Source organism: Quercus lobata, chromosome 2 (assembly GCF_001633185.2).
Source record: "Quercus lobata isolate SW786 chromosome 2, ValleyOak3.0 Primary Assembly, whole genome shotgun sequence".
Classification (NCBI taxonomy): Eukaryota; Viridiplantae; Streptophyta; class Magnoliopsida; order Fagales; family Fagaceae; genus Quercus; species Quercus lobata.
The window spans coordinates 28,098,252-28,114,206 of NC_044905.1; the positions used below are offsets into that span (position 1 = coordinate 28,098,252).

At 33.3% G+C, this 15,955-nt stretch overlaps 1 protein-coding gene across 2 annotated transcripts; it reads right to left on the reverse strand.

Annotated features, from left to right (window-relative positions):
- Window positions 1–7,392: 7,392 nt before the first annotated feature.
- On the reverse strand, window positions 7,393–15,955 carry LOC115975187 (embryogenesis-associated protein EMB8-like). 2 transcript variants are annotated; one of them, XM_031095883.1, is made up of 8 exons: window positions 14,523–15,955; window positions 12,430–12,558; window positions 12,163–12,294; window positions 11,112–11,245; window positions 10,910–11,007; window positions 10,718–10,812; window positions 9,382–9,435; window positions 7,393–7,725 (listed from the first exon to the last, which is right to left on the reverse strand). In XM_031095883.1, exons 1-8 carry the CDS (start codon window positions 14,970–14,972, stop codon window positions 7,516–7,518), a joined length of 1,302 nt encoding a protein of 433 aa, XP_030951743.1. In that variant the 5' UTR covers window positions 14,973–15,955; the 3' UTR covers window positions 7,393–7,515. The 2 variants fall into 2 exon arrangements, with proteins under 2 accessions (XP_030951743.1, XP_030951744.1); XM_031095884.1 differs by lacking the exon at window positions 7,393–7,725 and adding an exon at window positions 7,801–8,544.

Genomic DNA, 15,955 nt, shown 5'->3' on the forward strand with positions numbered 1-15,955 from the left:
ACTCTCATACATTAGCGCTTCATTGGCGCCTCCAAGAAGATTCCAAGCTCAATGATTAGTTCTTATTTTTTAATAGTTTTAGTGTGTCTGGATTAAGATTTTGTTAATTTGTTAAAAGTGACAAAAATATAATCATATATATTATATTAAGTTGAAGTTCAATTTTAGAATTCAAATTGAATCAAATTAATTTCTAATTGTAGTTTAATTTTGTGCTATGTGTCCAATTTGATTTTTAAATGTTGGTGTTAAGTTACTTCCATTCATAATGCTCAATGTGGAAATTGAATCTACTAAGATAAACATTTTATCATCACAATTGTTAATATTTCCGTGCGTAAGCATGGACTACATGCTAGTGTAAATAATAATAATAATAAACATATACATATAATATCATTAATTATTTAACAATCATTTGCAAAAATAATTAAAATTTGAAATAACCGTGTTTTGATCAACTTATTAAAGTTTTTGTAAAAGATTGTAACAATATATATTGTGGGGCCCGGCCCAGAATAATGGGCTATTCCAAATTCAGGCCCGTCCGAGGAGCGTCCTGTCCGAAGAGAAACCACATATGAAGCATTATTCAATCCCAATAACGGCAGGGTAACCTATCCAAGGAGTAACTCCTCCTCGGACGTCAGAAATCCCAACGAGGAACTCTCCCCAGCCAACTCAGTTTACCCTCCCAACATATAAAATGAATAAAATCCAAAATATCTCACGGGAAGCTACCACCACATTAAATGCGCCCCAACCACCCACTTGGCCGCATTAATGAGGAAAGGACCCCTGAACAGTACCACATTGGCCTCTGCAACTCACAAAAAGAGTGATGAGGGCGGCTGATGGGACAGGTGCTCAAGTAGATGCTTAGATGATCAACAAGTGTAAGGTTGAGATGAGAGGAGGAGAACTATATATAATGTAGTAGAATCCCTCAAAGGGAAGAAGAAAACTGTATCAGAAACAAAAAGAAATAGAATCAAACGTGAGAGACCCATTCTTGTGTCTTTATTTTCTGCAACCATATTGTCCAAGCATCAAACCGAATAGGCTCACTGAGGCCAAGTTCTTTGACCCATCCTCTACAAATAATATATTGTGGGTTGCGCTTTGGGCCAAGGCCTGATCAATAGAATTTAGGCCAGGAAAATCGTGCAACTATATATATATATATATATATATTATGTAACTAAGTCTTTAGATTAGATATATAAATTTCTTCCTCTTTTTCTTTTTGTTTAGTATTTTTTTGTTTTTGTTTTTTTTTTTTGTAAAAAATGAATGCAATTGATTAGCGCGTCTAGAACTTAGCTCAATTGATTAAGTATTAGATGCAAATATTTTTAGTAAATATAATACTAATTCCTAATTAAAGTTTAGTTGCCAAGAGTCATATAACTTAATTGGTGGACACATTTTCGTATTTTCAATGGAGGTTAAATTCTCTGCTCCTAAATATCAAATTAAAAAAAAAAAAAAATTAGTTACGTAAGTTCAATTTACTTTTTCAATAAATGTTTTGGTCTGATAATAAAAAATTATCATTAAAAGTGAAAAATCCTTTTTTTAAAAAAAATTAGCCTTTTCAAAATTTGAAAAAAAAAACTTAAAAAGGAAAAAAAAAAAAATTTAAAATGGGGAAAAAAGTGATAGTAACCGGCATAGTGTCACGTCTTTCTTTTTAACTTTAACCAAGCATGCCGACATGAAGTACTTTTCCAACATAGAATATACAAAATGAGCATTTCCTCAACAAACAAAAAAAAAAAAAAATATATATATATATATATATACACAACATGAGCACGCCTTGGGCTTGCAAGGTTATCTTCTTTTTTGCTAGATTTACATTATTATTATTATTTTTTTTTTGGGCGGCTCGCAACTATTCAAAATCCTTATTGTCAATCTCACCACTAAATAATACTGTAGTCATTTTTATATTTTAAACTTTCACATAGCAAATTGCAGAGTGACTTGTAGCATATTCCATATTGACTATGACGTCCAAATGAATGGGAACTCAAATATGCGGGCACGATGATAAGGATAATTATAAAAGTTTGGACCTGCAAGAACCTGGCTTATTATCCGGATATATACCTTTTTCTTTTTTTGCTGGGTTATCCGGATATATACCTATAGCTTCTCTTATCATTTAATTTAATTGACTTCTCAAAGAAAAAAGCCATTGCTAGATATTTGCATTTCCTCACTGTCTCTAACCATGACAGAGAAATATTGCTTCAGCCCTTACGCACAATTAGCCCCATATCTATCTATCGTTATCTAATTTAACACATGGGTCCCATTGGATAAGGCAGAACCCACCACATAAATCCCACTCTTTCCTTTCTTTCCCTTTTTCTTTTTATCTTTTCTTGTTTTCTGGTTATATCCTTAGTTCATTCTATCCAACCAATTATTGTAGCTGCACTTATGTTTGATGATACTATTACCTTAACTTTTGGGAAAATTACTTAATATTTCAAGAGTAATATTTCATTCTTTAACATGACTGGTAGATTACACTATGAATTTAATTAGGAAGATTCAATATCATTGATTTTTTTTTATGGTTCAAGGATAACTTGCTCTTTGTAGTTATCCAAATCAAAATACGTTAATAGCACTAGCAAGTAGCAACCAAATTCCCTCCTGGAAAATACTATAACTAAGGGAAAGTTTTAGAAGTTAGTGTGGAGTGTGGACAACTAATTTGCTGGAGTTTGGTATGAAATGGTCTTAAGCACGTGCTCCTGCTTTGAATTGCATTTAGAAAACGTGTAATTAGTCACATGTTTGCTATCTAGCAAATTTTATCCCTAATTGTTGGCATTTTTTGAGAGAGAGAGAGAGAGAATTATATTGAAATCTTATGCTGACATTAGGCACATATTATTTCTCTCCAATTACCATTATGTCTATCTAGCTAATTTAAAATATCGATACTTTGGTAGGAGTGGATTTTAATTTTAATATATTGGTAGAAATAGATTTTAATTAGCTTAACTGGTAAAATTTCTTAATTTCAAATAATGAATTTGTGATCATTTCAAATAAGGAATTTGAGATCAATTCAAATCTACTTAAGAAAAAAAGAAATCTATTAGGGTCCTAGTCTAATAAGAAAGAGCAATAATCACAAAAAGGACATCATAGTTTCAAATCCTATCATATTTATATTTTAAAAAAATGCATATAAAAATATGTTTCTTTTTTAGTTAATTATTTACTATAATCTCTCGTTATCATACCAAGAGATTAGGTTGTATTTTTCAAGCCCAAATCTTCTATCCAATTTTTCCTATCCCACTCTATCTCTATGCTTCACAAATAAAAAATTATCAAGTTTCCACCTACTTAATTAAATGCTAATTTTCTACCTTCTCTTATTTCAGTTTCCTAAAATAAATAAATTAAAAACCAAGACATCCCCACCGGTCACTGCCACTGGTCCAGCACCACCAACCAGAGCCGATGCCACTACAATGGCAAACTACCAACACCTCGTTATTTTCAAATCCATGACTAGGTACATGTATAGAGAATTTGTGTTGTCCTTTCATCAACTAGTATCTATTCATTGAATCCACCAACCAATGATCTATTTTGGTAGATTGATAAAGTTTATTAGAAAACAAAAAACTAATATCAAGTGACTCGTGATTTTCTTTTGGTATTTAACTAAAATTGTGTTGGATATATACTTTGATATTATTGTCTTAGGAATTTAGGATCCTACCTTTGCTTTTGAAATAGAAGGGGATTGTTTCATGATATGGGAGTACGCATGGGTCCATTTGGTTCGATTTTAAGAAGAATTTCAAAATAAACAAACATTGGCCGCTTAAGAAAACTTTGGTTGAACGGACATCCAACATATTTGAAAAATTGTACGGGGTTCGGAACACAAACATAATTGGAGGTAGATAGTCGTCGATGAAGAGGCACCGGCATTAGTTGGTGGTGGTGGTTGGTGGAGTCGTGTTGGTTTTTATTTTATTTATTTTAGGAAATTGAAATAAAAGAAGCAGAAAATTAGTATTTAATTAAGTAAGTGGATATTTGGCAATTTTTTTAATTATGGAGCATAGAATGGGATAAGAAAAGTGGGATAGAAGATTTGGACTCGTATTTTTCATTAAACAAAGATTATGATTAATTCTTATTGTTAAAAAAGTATTCTAATTTATAAGTAATCGGATCTATTATTTGAATTCTTTAATTTTAGCTAATGCATTAGGCTCCACAATTAAAACAAGCATGCACACTAAGCAGTATAGGAAACAATACCCATTAGCATTCACAATGGAAATGCTAAATGCCATATGTTGCCTCTATTTAGCATTTGTCTCTCAAAAACCCCCCACCATCTCTTTCTTCATCTCAATTCTCACTCCCTCTTTGATTCTCTCTCGTTCAAAGCATGCCACTAGAGCTGGGTCGCTCAGTCGGTGATCGATGTCGAGATGGGTCTGGGTCAGTGATCAATGGCGGCGATGTGGGGTGGTCTCGATGGTGGCGGTGTGGGACTGGGTCGGTGGGTTTGGGGTGGTTTGTGATGGGGGGTTAATTTGATAGGTTTGTATTTGATGGGTTTGTATCGGTGAGTTTGTATCTGATGGGTTTTGCATCGGTGAGTTTGTATCAGTGGGTTTTTTTTTTTTTTTTTGGTAAGCCCAAAAGTAATATATAATCTACTCAGAAACATGAGTATATATCGGTGGGTTTGTATCGGTGGGAGTTTGTATCTAATGGGATGGTCTAGGTCCGTGGGTTTGTATATAATGGTCGGTCTATATCTGATGGATTATTTCATGGTGGTGGTGGGGGGATTCTTGTGGCAAAGGTGGTGGTAATGGGTGACTGAAAGAGAGAAACAGTGAGAAAGAGATAAACATTGATGGAGGAGAAGGGTGGGAGAGAGATTGGATTAGTATTATTTTATTGGATAGTTATATTATTTTTTAATGAGTTGAATAGAAAAATAAAAGTTGGAATGTTGAAAATGTTGTAAAATGGTATGGTATAATTAATAAAATACGTTTTGAGATAGTAAAATAGAATAGTTTGAAGATTTCGGATGCAAATGCTCTTACAAAATACAAAAATGAAGCATGCACCAAGAGAACCATCAATGCAGCTGAGGACTTGGGGAAAGTTCCAAAATGTTAATCTCCTTGATATTTTATGGCCTCTCCATGTTCATCCTCGTCCTTACTAATCTTTATTATTCTCTAATCATGTTTGTCTTAAATAGTATTTTGATAAATGGGCTTCCTCCTCTTATCATCATTATCATCATCTCCAAAAGCCTAAAGGTGTTGGATTCTCTTCTGATTTTGAATGACATTGAAGGAAAATGACGTGTACACTGCAAACTCCACAATCCACAATTCCACATGTTAAGTAGGCCCCAATGTCACATAGGGCCCACAAATGATCCCTCTGGGGCATGCTTTGGATTTTGCTTTTGGGTCCGGCGAGAGCGTGTTTATATTGAGTTGTTGAGGGTGCCCATCCCCATGGGTCCCCTCCACGTTTAAATCTAGAATTATGATAGTATCAAATAAATTGGGTACAATTTTGTACTACAATTCGTCACATAACGAGTTGTAATTAGCAAAAATATATCTTCACATAGTCTATTATCACATTTTTATCAACCATAACTCAACATGTGTCGAATTGTGGCACAAAATTTTACCCAATTATATAGCATTGAATAATTCTTAAATCCATCTGAGTTATCCTTAAAATTGACCAAAAACTTGGTTTTCATGTATTAAAAATATATGGGTTCCACAACTAGACCCATGATGACCTTTGCCACTATCTGTACGGTCTTGGCCCTCAGAGATGTAGCATGTAGGGATATTTTATTACAGCTTCATTATTTCTCCAACAAAATTGATGTGAAATTTGATCATTTTTTATTCAACTTGGAATGTTTTCAAAATTTATATGATTTTTTTTTTTAATTTAGATGAAATTAGTTCTTCACGTGATAATTGAGACAAACACCCACATAAAAGAAAAGTGATTTATAATCAATTTCATTAAATCAAATTAAAATAGTGAGTTAATATAAAGTTATAAGACTCAATTCCAGCTTTTTAAATTTCTAGAAACAAATTGATTTAGTTCAAATACCCCCTTCCCCTCTCTTTTTCTTTTTTTGGTTTAAGTATTTTGTTTAAAGGCTTTTAGTGTAAATATTAAGCTCTATGAGAACAGAAAAATCAAAGCAACCGATATTAATTTCCAACATAGTTTTCTGTGAGATTTCCCACCTTTTGGGTTACTTCCTAAGAACATTCAAAACTCAAGTCCAGAAATTTCTTCGGTATGATTGGGCAGGCATCCTAGTCAGATTCAAGTAAGTCTTATACTACTCAAGAACATTATCTTTTTTAAGATCATAATGCCATCGATTGAGTGATCTTGACCAAAACATGTAATGATAGAGGCGGCTAGAGCATGCCAAGTCACTCATGGTCTACCATTCAAATGCAAATACAATCAGTTTGTTGGCCAATAAAAAATACTTACAATATCTAAATAGGAGCCAGGATTGTTTTTGAACTCAATTATAGAATGCCACATGCAATGAGGATAAGCAGGGATGTGAGATTAACTTTTGGATAACTATATAATATACCACTCCAAAAAGCAGACCAGAAAACTAGGACAAATAGTAAGGGAAAGGCTCAATAAAAAAAAAAAAATAATAATAATAAATAAATAAAATTAAAAATAAAATAAAATAAAAAATAAAAATAAAAAAAGAGGCTAGAGAATCCCTATCCAATTCCAGCTCAATAATAGAACAAAAAACTCATGTCCTAAAGGGTATCAGGGAAAGCAACGGTTTATTCCTTGATATAAAAGGACAAGCCAGAAACGTCCCTATAGCAACATTGACTGTGAAGATTTTATATCTAATTACTCTCATAGTAAATAAAGGATGTGCAGACACAATTTCCATCCAATGGTTAGAGAAAAAACTGTTCGGTTGGAAATGCCATCTCGTGCTCATTGTTCACAACAGTGCAGAACAAATGCAATACACCAACTGGGTGCGGTGTACAACATGCCAACGAACACTAACTTAAAGACAAAGATGAAATTGACATTTTCATGTTGATGAGATCTATTGCAACAAGATGTCACACACCTAATATACTAAGTATTGCATTGTGGCATGTCTAGCTATGCTCTCGAGGTGAATGACAACTTGCAAACTGATAAGATAGAAGATAATCTAGACTATACTACATCTTTAGTTCATTCATTTCTGTAAATTCATTCTTTTCATCAACATTTCAAAAATATGGTTCAATGAAGGTGTGCCTGCCGGGTTCCAGTGACAATACGTAACACTAAAGTTTGATGACATTTAACTTATTCAGTAAATTTTGTTGTACACAATTTTGATAGCAAGACTATATATGAATAGATTATATTTATGTGTGTGTAAGAATGCTAAGCATCTGCTAGCTATACTTCTACACTGTGCAAGCCCTCTGTAGATTGCTGTGCATCTACTGAATTACTATGTGATGCAAGGCCTGCTACTCTCTCTAGATGCTGAAGGTAATCCATCACAACAGGATCAGTCCAAGGAGCTCCACGTGGAGCTTCGTCACCAGCAACCCACCCTAAATGGCCACCTTTGGGTGTCACTATCAACAAACAGTTTGGATTTTCCTACAAAACACCAATGGATATACTTAATTAAAGAATAAAAACAATAAAGAAAACAGAGAGAAGAAAAACACAGGGAAGTTGCATTATTTTTTTTTTTTAAGTGGAAGTAATAGGGAAGCACAAGCCTGGTTAGATTCATGTGATCCAAAGAATATCTTTAAATCAAAGATTACAAAAGAACTCACCCATAGATTGACAGAATCATTGGTATATATCAAATAACAACATGGCAGTCCTTAATTTTACAGGTGACAATTCAAACTCCAGCATAGGTCTATTCCTTAACTTTTTCCCATTGTTAAATAGTCTCTTTATAGTTTAACCATGTTGCATGGAAAACTTCAAATGCAGCAAACTGTAAAATAGTTAAGCAAGAAAAGGCCCACAATACACCTCCAAAAAAATTTTCTTTCTTTCTTTCTTATCCTTCTCTAAATTTCAACAAATTGGGGCAGGCTAAATATCACATAGGAGCATTTTCAAGGTCTCCGTAGCCAATTTTATCTTCTTTCCCCATGTTTGGAATAGATCCTTCAAGGTTATTCTCCCCAAACAAAAGTTATTTTGTTATTTTTTTAATATTGCACTCCAAGCATAATGAATCAAGCAGCAAGAGAAAGGAATTACATAGGACAAAATGTTCCTGTGGGAGAACATGTTGAGTACTTGATATGCTTAATGAACTTTGACTACTCACAAATTTTTTTTTGTATTCCCAGGAAATGCAGCTTATAATGACAAATCATCTGGAAGTTCTTTTTTTGAAGTTTCAGGAATACAGAGAGGAGGTTCGTAAGATGTTCCTTGGTCGGGAAGTCACTAACATAATTAAAAATTACTTTAGCAAGTCATACAGAGCAAAAAGATAAAGTCTCAGCTAGTATTATGGTAATTTGGCAAAATCTATATAAGTTTTTTGGGATCCTGTAACCTAGTTTTAGAATGGTAGGCAGTACATAAAAGAGTTATAACAATCAAATGTTGGTTGAGCTATCTTCTAGTGGGTATCAAGATGATGAAATCAAATTGAGGTTATTTTAGTTATTATAAAAGCCAGAGGAATACCAGCATGACGAAGTTGATTCGGATGAGGAATGCATTTTTTTTTAAAATCTTATTGGTAACTAACACACACATCTGATGGTCAAGAACCACAACCTTCCCAACCACCTTGCTCTTACAAGGGGAGGAGGTGTCATTTGAGTTAAATCTCATTGATGAAGAAATGCAACATTTTATCTAAATTAAATTACAAGCAGAATAAAGTGATCAACAATCTCCACAAAACATGGAAATTATGCTTACATTCCCAACTGATCAATAAAAGGATGATTAAATAACTTCTTAGGATTAAGAATCAATGTGGTTGGAAATAGGGCCTATGGGCTATGTAGTATTAAGGGAATAAAGTAACTTTTGTACCATAGTAATTTGAATAAAATAATACCCTAGATGAAGGCATGAAGCTAAAATTGGAGAACAAGATTTTGCAGGAGACCTTGATTCATAAGGAAAAGGCTTTGTGTAGTTAAGATGATAAACAAACTTGAAAGCGGTTAGCCACCTTAGGAATAAGGAACAAACCGTGCCTTAAGAGATTAATAAATTTTGGTATATTAGTATACAGCTTAAGGGACTAGGGAGCAATCCACAAACCTTGATATCTTCACGAGGGATTCCCCTAGCAGGAGCAACTGGATCATTTGCTGCCTGCAATTAACTGAACATGTAAATATATAGCACATGCTGAAGATTGATAACATGATTCTTAAAAGCTCCAATATATTATGCCACATAAGAAGTCAGCAAAAACCAATTAAAGTATAGCATTTAAATCTTTTGCTTCCCTTCAATTAAATCAGTGTACTTCCAGATATTAGATGTAGCCTAATGAAATAAGTGCCAAGATTGCCACACATTTTAATCATACAGTTTTGCCAGAATAACTTTAATGCCATGCATATCTAAAAGATTGCAAGTCCTATGTTATGCCTATGATAATGGAAAAATCCAACACTCATTTGAGGGGTATACTAATAATATACACACATAATTTACTATATGCAGAAACTTATAACTTCTCTCTCTCTCTTTGTGCGCCTCACCAGACCACTGAAACAATGAATTGAAAAATTCAGTGAACAGCATATTTTTCTTTATGCTTTTTTGGTATTATGCAATGCACAACTCTTGAAAACCATGCAATATATGTCAAATGTAACTTCTATCGGATCACACAAACTGGGATTGATTAACAGACCCAGTAATTAAAACCATAATTTCAGACTACCTCACTCTTGTTCTACAGACTGTCTCAACAAACAACATTTATCTCTGCCTAGTGCTTCAATAAGGAAGACTTGGCCAATCTTAGTGGCAAATTTAGGATGAGGTTAATCAAAAAGATCACTGATACTCTCTTATCAGCCGAATTCAATATAATGAAATGGAAGAACAAATTCCCTGTTGCCAGACCTCATCATTACCCAGGACAAGTGGAGAGCATTAAACCAAACAGTATGTTTGTTGCGATTCAAGACATGAATATCAGCTCTAAGGGACAGCAGATGTGGCACTTCAAAACATGCATAATACATATTATGAGTGTATTATGCATGTGCACAAAGAAATCATTCCTGCTGAAATAGAAGATTGCAATAATCGGCCTTTTATGTTGAAATATATTCATTGTTCAAAAGGAATCTCCTCCTCCCATATGTAAAGATTGAAGGGTGAGACAAAAGGTTCAATATCATGCAGGTGCATGTGTAATGTATTTATCTATCAGGAGAGAGAGAGAGAGAGAGAGAGAGAGAGAGAGAGAGAGACAGAGAGAGAAATTATCAAAAAGAATTATAAAATTCATATGCACCAAAAGATGACCAAAAGTGCAAAAATTTGATCTGCCAGAGATGCTCATACAGTTCAACATTAAACATGAGGTTCAGGAAATATGATTTTAGAAGTGTATGATAAGGGGTAACAAAATTACCTGAATGCAAAGCAAAGGTATTCCAACATGTTTTACTGAGTCTGAACTATTAGAATTGGAATAGTAGTCATCCACTGACTTGAAACCAAATGAAACTGCAAGGTTTATAAGAGGTGACATATTCTTATAAGATCAGGACATACCTTTATATCCATAAAGGAAACTTCACTTTCATGTACAAGAAACACATACCACGGGTTAGTGCATCATCAAAGTACCTAACATACTTTGCATTGGCTGCTAGTTGGATATTGAATTCACCGCCCATGTCTTCAAAGAGAAGAGCATGCCTTCAGAAACAAGAGATTTCAGATGATACTTTCTATGAACACAGAAATCCATTTCATGCATATATAAATAGATAGAACATAAAAGAAATTTAACAAAGTATTACTTCTTGAAAATTTTGCGGAGAGAACTTGCGAGAGCTTTGTCATAGAAGCCATAACGGAAGTCCTCACCTGAATTGACCAGATTGAAAGGATTACACAAGGACACAGCACCAGAAAGAGGGCAAGTATGAGATTCCTGCAAGTAACACATCATAAAAATATAAATGAAAAAGAAGTAGATTTGCAGTAAAGTGGAAAGAAGCAAGCAAAACAATCCAGTCCAAGAGTGGCTCCTTACAACCAGACCAATAAAATATAATATTCTTCTCCAGAAAATGATAACTTTAGGCTGGTGATATTCAAAGTCACATGAGTGTAATTAGCTCAGCTCAAAACTCAACATTTTTACTTTTAACATTCCATTCTTCAAAGGTCCCACAATATCAGATTTTTTGACCAGTGATTAATATGAAACAATATAAAACTAAATCTAAAAATGTGAAGTCGTTTTCCACTAGCCCAAACTCCTTGTTGACCTCGCCATTGTCCTTTAGAGCCTCCAAATTGAACTATATTTGACTCAGAACAGATATGTGGCATAAATGTAAACATACAATCTAGTACTATTTCTGAATAGAATAGGTAGCAAATATGTGACAGGGGAACAAGTTGAATGCACCAAAAGGAAATTAGGAACAAATTAAGGCAGTGAGTGAGAAATGAACAGATCCGCCTATGATCTAATGGAAAATATCACCTAAGGTAGAGCATAATTGGGGAAAAAAAGAGAGTCAAGTATTCCACCTCGTTTTTTAGATTTTTAAGGAATTGATGAGTTTAGTAGAGCAGAAAATAACAGAATTTTACAACAATAAGAACTTGTTACAATTTTCAAGCTTAGCCTCAAACTATCATTATGCAAAATTAAAACCAAATTCACATTTTTCATAAGCTATTACTTATTAGTCATGGAATAAAATATAGAGAATGAATTTAAGAAAGCAAAACAGTTGGTACAAGAATATATATTTATTTAAAACACTCAGCTAAACACAAGGTATACGGACAACTTGGTCTCCCAAAAAAAGGGGGGGAGTTAATGGGTTATCCTACCTCGCCCAAATAACGAACAAGAATGTTGGCTCCCATAGACCAACCAACAGCATATAAATTAGCTTTTGGGTATGAAGTCGCAACATGTGCCACTACTTCACGCATGTCTCCTGTAAATGAAGCTGAAAATAACTGCATCAACAGAGTGATAGTTATCACGTATACTATAGAAGCCTCTTAGAAATCAAATATTGTATGTATAATTTCAAGCTCGGAACAGTAGCCAAAAAAAAAAAAAAAAACAGAGTCTTGCACTACAAGTATTACCTGAGGAGTGGTGACAGGACTATTGCTACAACCTCGGTTATTGAACACCACCACACGCCAACCTTTACTTCTTGCTCTAACCAACATGTGCCTCACATACGTGTTCTCACTCCCTCCTGCTAAACCTGGCTGTAACCATCCATTATAACCACGGAAGCTAAATAAGTAAATGCCAAACTTCTATTTTGATCTCTCAATTATGTGTTGAAGCTGAAAGTAAATTATGAAATCATATAAATCACAACTCCTTTGAACTCTTTCTTCTTGTATTAGTAAGGTTTAAACTAAACTATAAATTGAATAATTGGATTTGTAAAAGCAATATCACAGAAATCAGGAAGTGTGGACAAGGGATTGAATTAACACAATCGATAATTAAGCAACAAAATTGAACTCTCTCTCTCTCTCACACACACACACACACACACATATATATATATATATATTTAAAGCCAAAATTTAGAGAAAATCCAATTAGTTCTCAAATTGGATTTCAATTGTGGGCTAATTTTGCGTCATGTGCTTGGATGCACGGACACAGATACAGGTAAAGGTATGGGTACGAGTACGATTTGATGACACAAGCAATTTTTAAAAAATTATAACATGATACGACAAATTTGATAACGTTACGTTACGAGTATGACATGGCTATGACACCTCAAATGAAGTGTCCGTGCATCCTAGGTCATGTGTCCCAAAATTTTTTCTTAATTTTGGTGCTTTGAAATAAATGATATGTTTTGGTAGAGCAAAAAACGATCGTAATTCTCTTGTATAGTTTAAAGATGACAAACAAAGTTTATCCATAATTAAATGAGACCAGAGATAATCTATTTTTAATGTTTTTTACTTTTTCTTTACTGTCCTTTATTCAAGTTCAATTTTTTTTTCCTTAAAATTTAAGAAGTTACAATTTCATCTCGAAAATTAATATATCAATTACATTCTCCCTTACCTTTTTAAAGAAATTGCATTTTGATATATAGAGTACACAGTAGAAATTATAATTTCAAATACAAAATTATAATTTTCTCTAAACTTGAGAACAAAATTAATAATATACAGGACAAAATAGATATTGTATGAAATACACTCGAATTTTGGTCACAAATTTTTTTTTTTTCTAAAAAACATCTTTAAAAATTGGCATGAAAATTAAAAATAAGAAAAAGTACATATGGGTAATAGGAATTTAAATGAATAATTCGATACTACAAGAACGGCATATATGTTAGACCTTTTTTTTTTTGTTGAGAAATAATAAAAAGTAATGCTCGTTTTGATCATGTTTTCAAGCAAAATAACATATAGAATTATTTATTTTATATCATATTGTTACAATTCAAAATATAATATATATATATATATATAATACTAAAATCCAATAATCCAAGTGTATGAGTGAGTTGGCACAATAAACAATCATAAATATGTGACTAACATTTTCGATTAGATAATAACTTTCGAGAATTCTATCCAATCATAAAATAAAATAAATATAAATAATGACATAACTTCTCAGTTGGCACAATAAACAATTATTATTATAAATATAAATATGTTGGTAATTTTATGGTACACATCTCTTTTTTTTTTTTTTTATGTATTATAAATATCTAATCTTAATCATTTATCTATTATTATAAAATATGTATTATATATATATATATATATAAATATATATATATATAAAACACAATATTCTATCAATAACCAAGTAAAATGTTCTGTACGAGAAAATATCTCCTAAACTCGCTTCACAGAAGGGCCATATAATATAATTTTCACCAAGGCAGGTTAAAAAAAAATTGTTATTCACACACTTAAAATTTAATATAATTTTAATTTTATCTGTATCCCCCAAAGTTTAGGTAACGTTTGGATTTAAAGCTTACCCATCAATGTACCACATTTTAAGAGAGGTACTTAAAAAATTTAAAACTAAGATTAAAAAAAAATTATCTCAAACTTGCAATTGCAATTTAGTATTAAAATAAAATAAAATTCAGTTTTTTTTAAAAAAAAAAATTTATATGAAAAACTGAAAAGAGTAAAAGGTAGTGGTAAAAAGAGTAAAAAACGGGACTTACCAGTAAAATGAGGAGAGGAGAGTCGGGCGGCAAGTGACGGTCGTCGCCGGAGACCCAATCGAGTGCGACGGAGCCGTTATCTTGGGTGCGGATGCACTCACGGCGGAGCTTGACGTCAGGGAGGGACCGAAAGTAGGCGGCGTAGACGGTCTCCACGTGGCAGTTCCACCCGATTAAAGGAAACGTGTTGTACGGAAATCGGGTCAGGGTCGAGTTGAGAGCCGGCAGGACTGACTCAATTGCTCCGCCTATAATTTCCAGCGTCGGATGAGCCTGAGCCTGAGCCTCGTGGTGGTGCTGCTGACTTGGCATTGCGGTGACGTGGACGGCTGAGATTTTGTATGGGGTTTTGGTTTTGGTTTTGGCGTTGATTCGGGAGAGTAATTGGTTTTGAGGGAATGTGATTGGTCGGTGATTGTATAACGGAGTCACTGGTGGGGCCCTCGCCATTTTTACCGCGCTTTTTTTTTTTTTTTGTGGGAGTTATTTTATTTTATTTATTTTGGGAAAATTTAATGAAATATGAATTTTTTTTTTTTTGGGTAGGAAAATTCCGGTAACACAGAAACTGTTACCAAAATTTTCAACGAAATTGTGTATTTTTGAGCCCGTTTGATAGAGAAGTTTGAGTAATGTTATTTAGGTATTTTTGATATAGTTGTCGGTGAAAAAGTGTATTGAAATATGTGTAAGGTTGTTTAAAACGTGAAAATGTGTGTTAAAACTTTTCCATCAAACAGGATAGTAAGATAAGTTTGTGAGAAAATATATAAATTTTTCAGAAAATTTAGTGACACCAAAATTGTTACCAACCTTTTTTTTGAAATTTTGTAATTTTTTGTGTGGCGATAGCTCTAATAAGATAAGTTTGGGAGAGAATATGTGAATTTTTCAGAAATTCTGGTAACACCCAAATTGTCACCAAATTATTTTTTTTATTATCAAAATTATGTTTCTTTTTTTTGTGTGTGTTCTGATTTGTATAATTTTATGTTGTGATGGGTTCTGGCAAGATAATTTTGTGAGAAAATATGTAAATTTTTCAGAACTTACTGTATGAGAGTGATCGATAGATCGACGGCTATAAGTGGCAAATTCCCCTTTGCTGCAACAGCATTCAGATTTTAGAGTTGGCAGTGTTTGGTGCTAGAAAGAGAGCGATTGCAAAGTTAAACAGATCCACAGTATGATAAAATTGGGTCTGGGTCTTGAATATATATATATATATAAAACAAATTTCAGACTTTCAAAGCTCAATGTGACGGTGGTCTTGTATTTGGTTCTATGAGTGCAAAGTGCAATTGGCACTAGTTTTGGGATGTGGTTGGTGAATGGCTCCTAACTTGGGAAGATGCGTGAATGAATTGGGCAATGTGCTGTATGTCTGTGCTGCAAAGCTCTGATTTGCTAACTTTGTCCTACAAATGATGGCA

Bases quoted from the DNA above. Each gene is read 5' to 3' on its own strand.
- LOC115975187 (XM_031095883.1), bottom strand. From the start codon at position 14,972: ATGGCGAGGGCCCCACCAGTGACTCCGTTATACAATCACCGACCAATC. The intron at 12,559-14,522 runs GTAAGTCCCGTT...GGATGGTTACAG, and splicing joins CTCCTCTCCTCATTTTACTG to CCAGGTTTAGCAGGAGGGAG. The intron at 11,246-12,162 runs GTAGGATAACCC...TGTTACTTGCAG, and splicing joins TTGTTCGTTATTTGGGCGAG to GAATCTCATACTTGCCCTCT.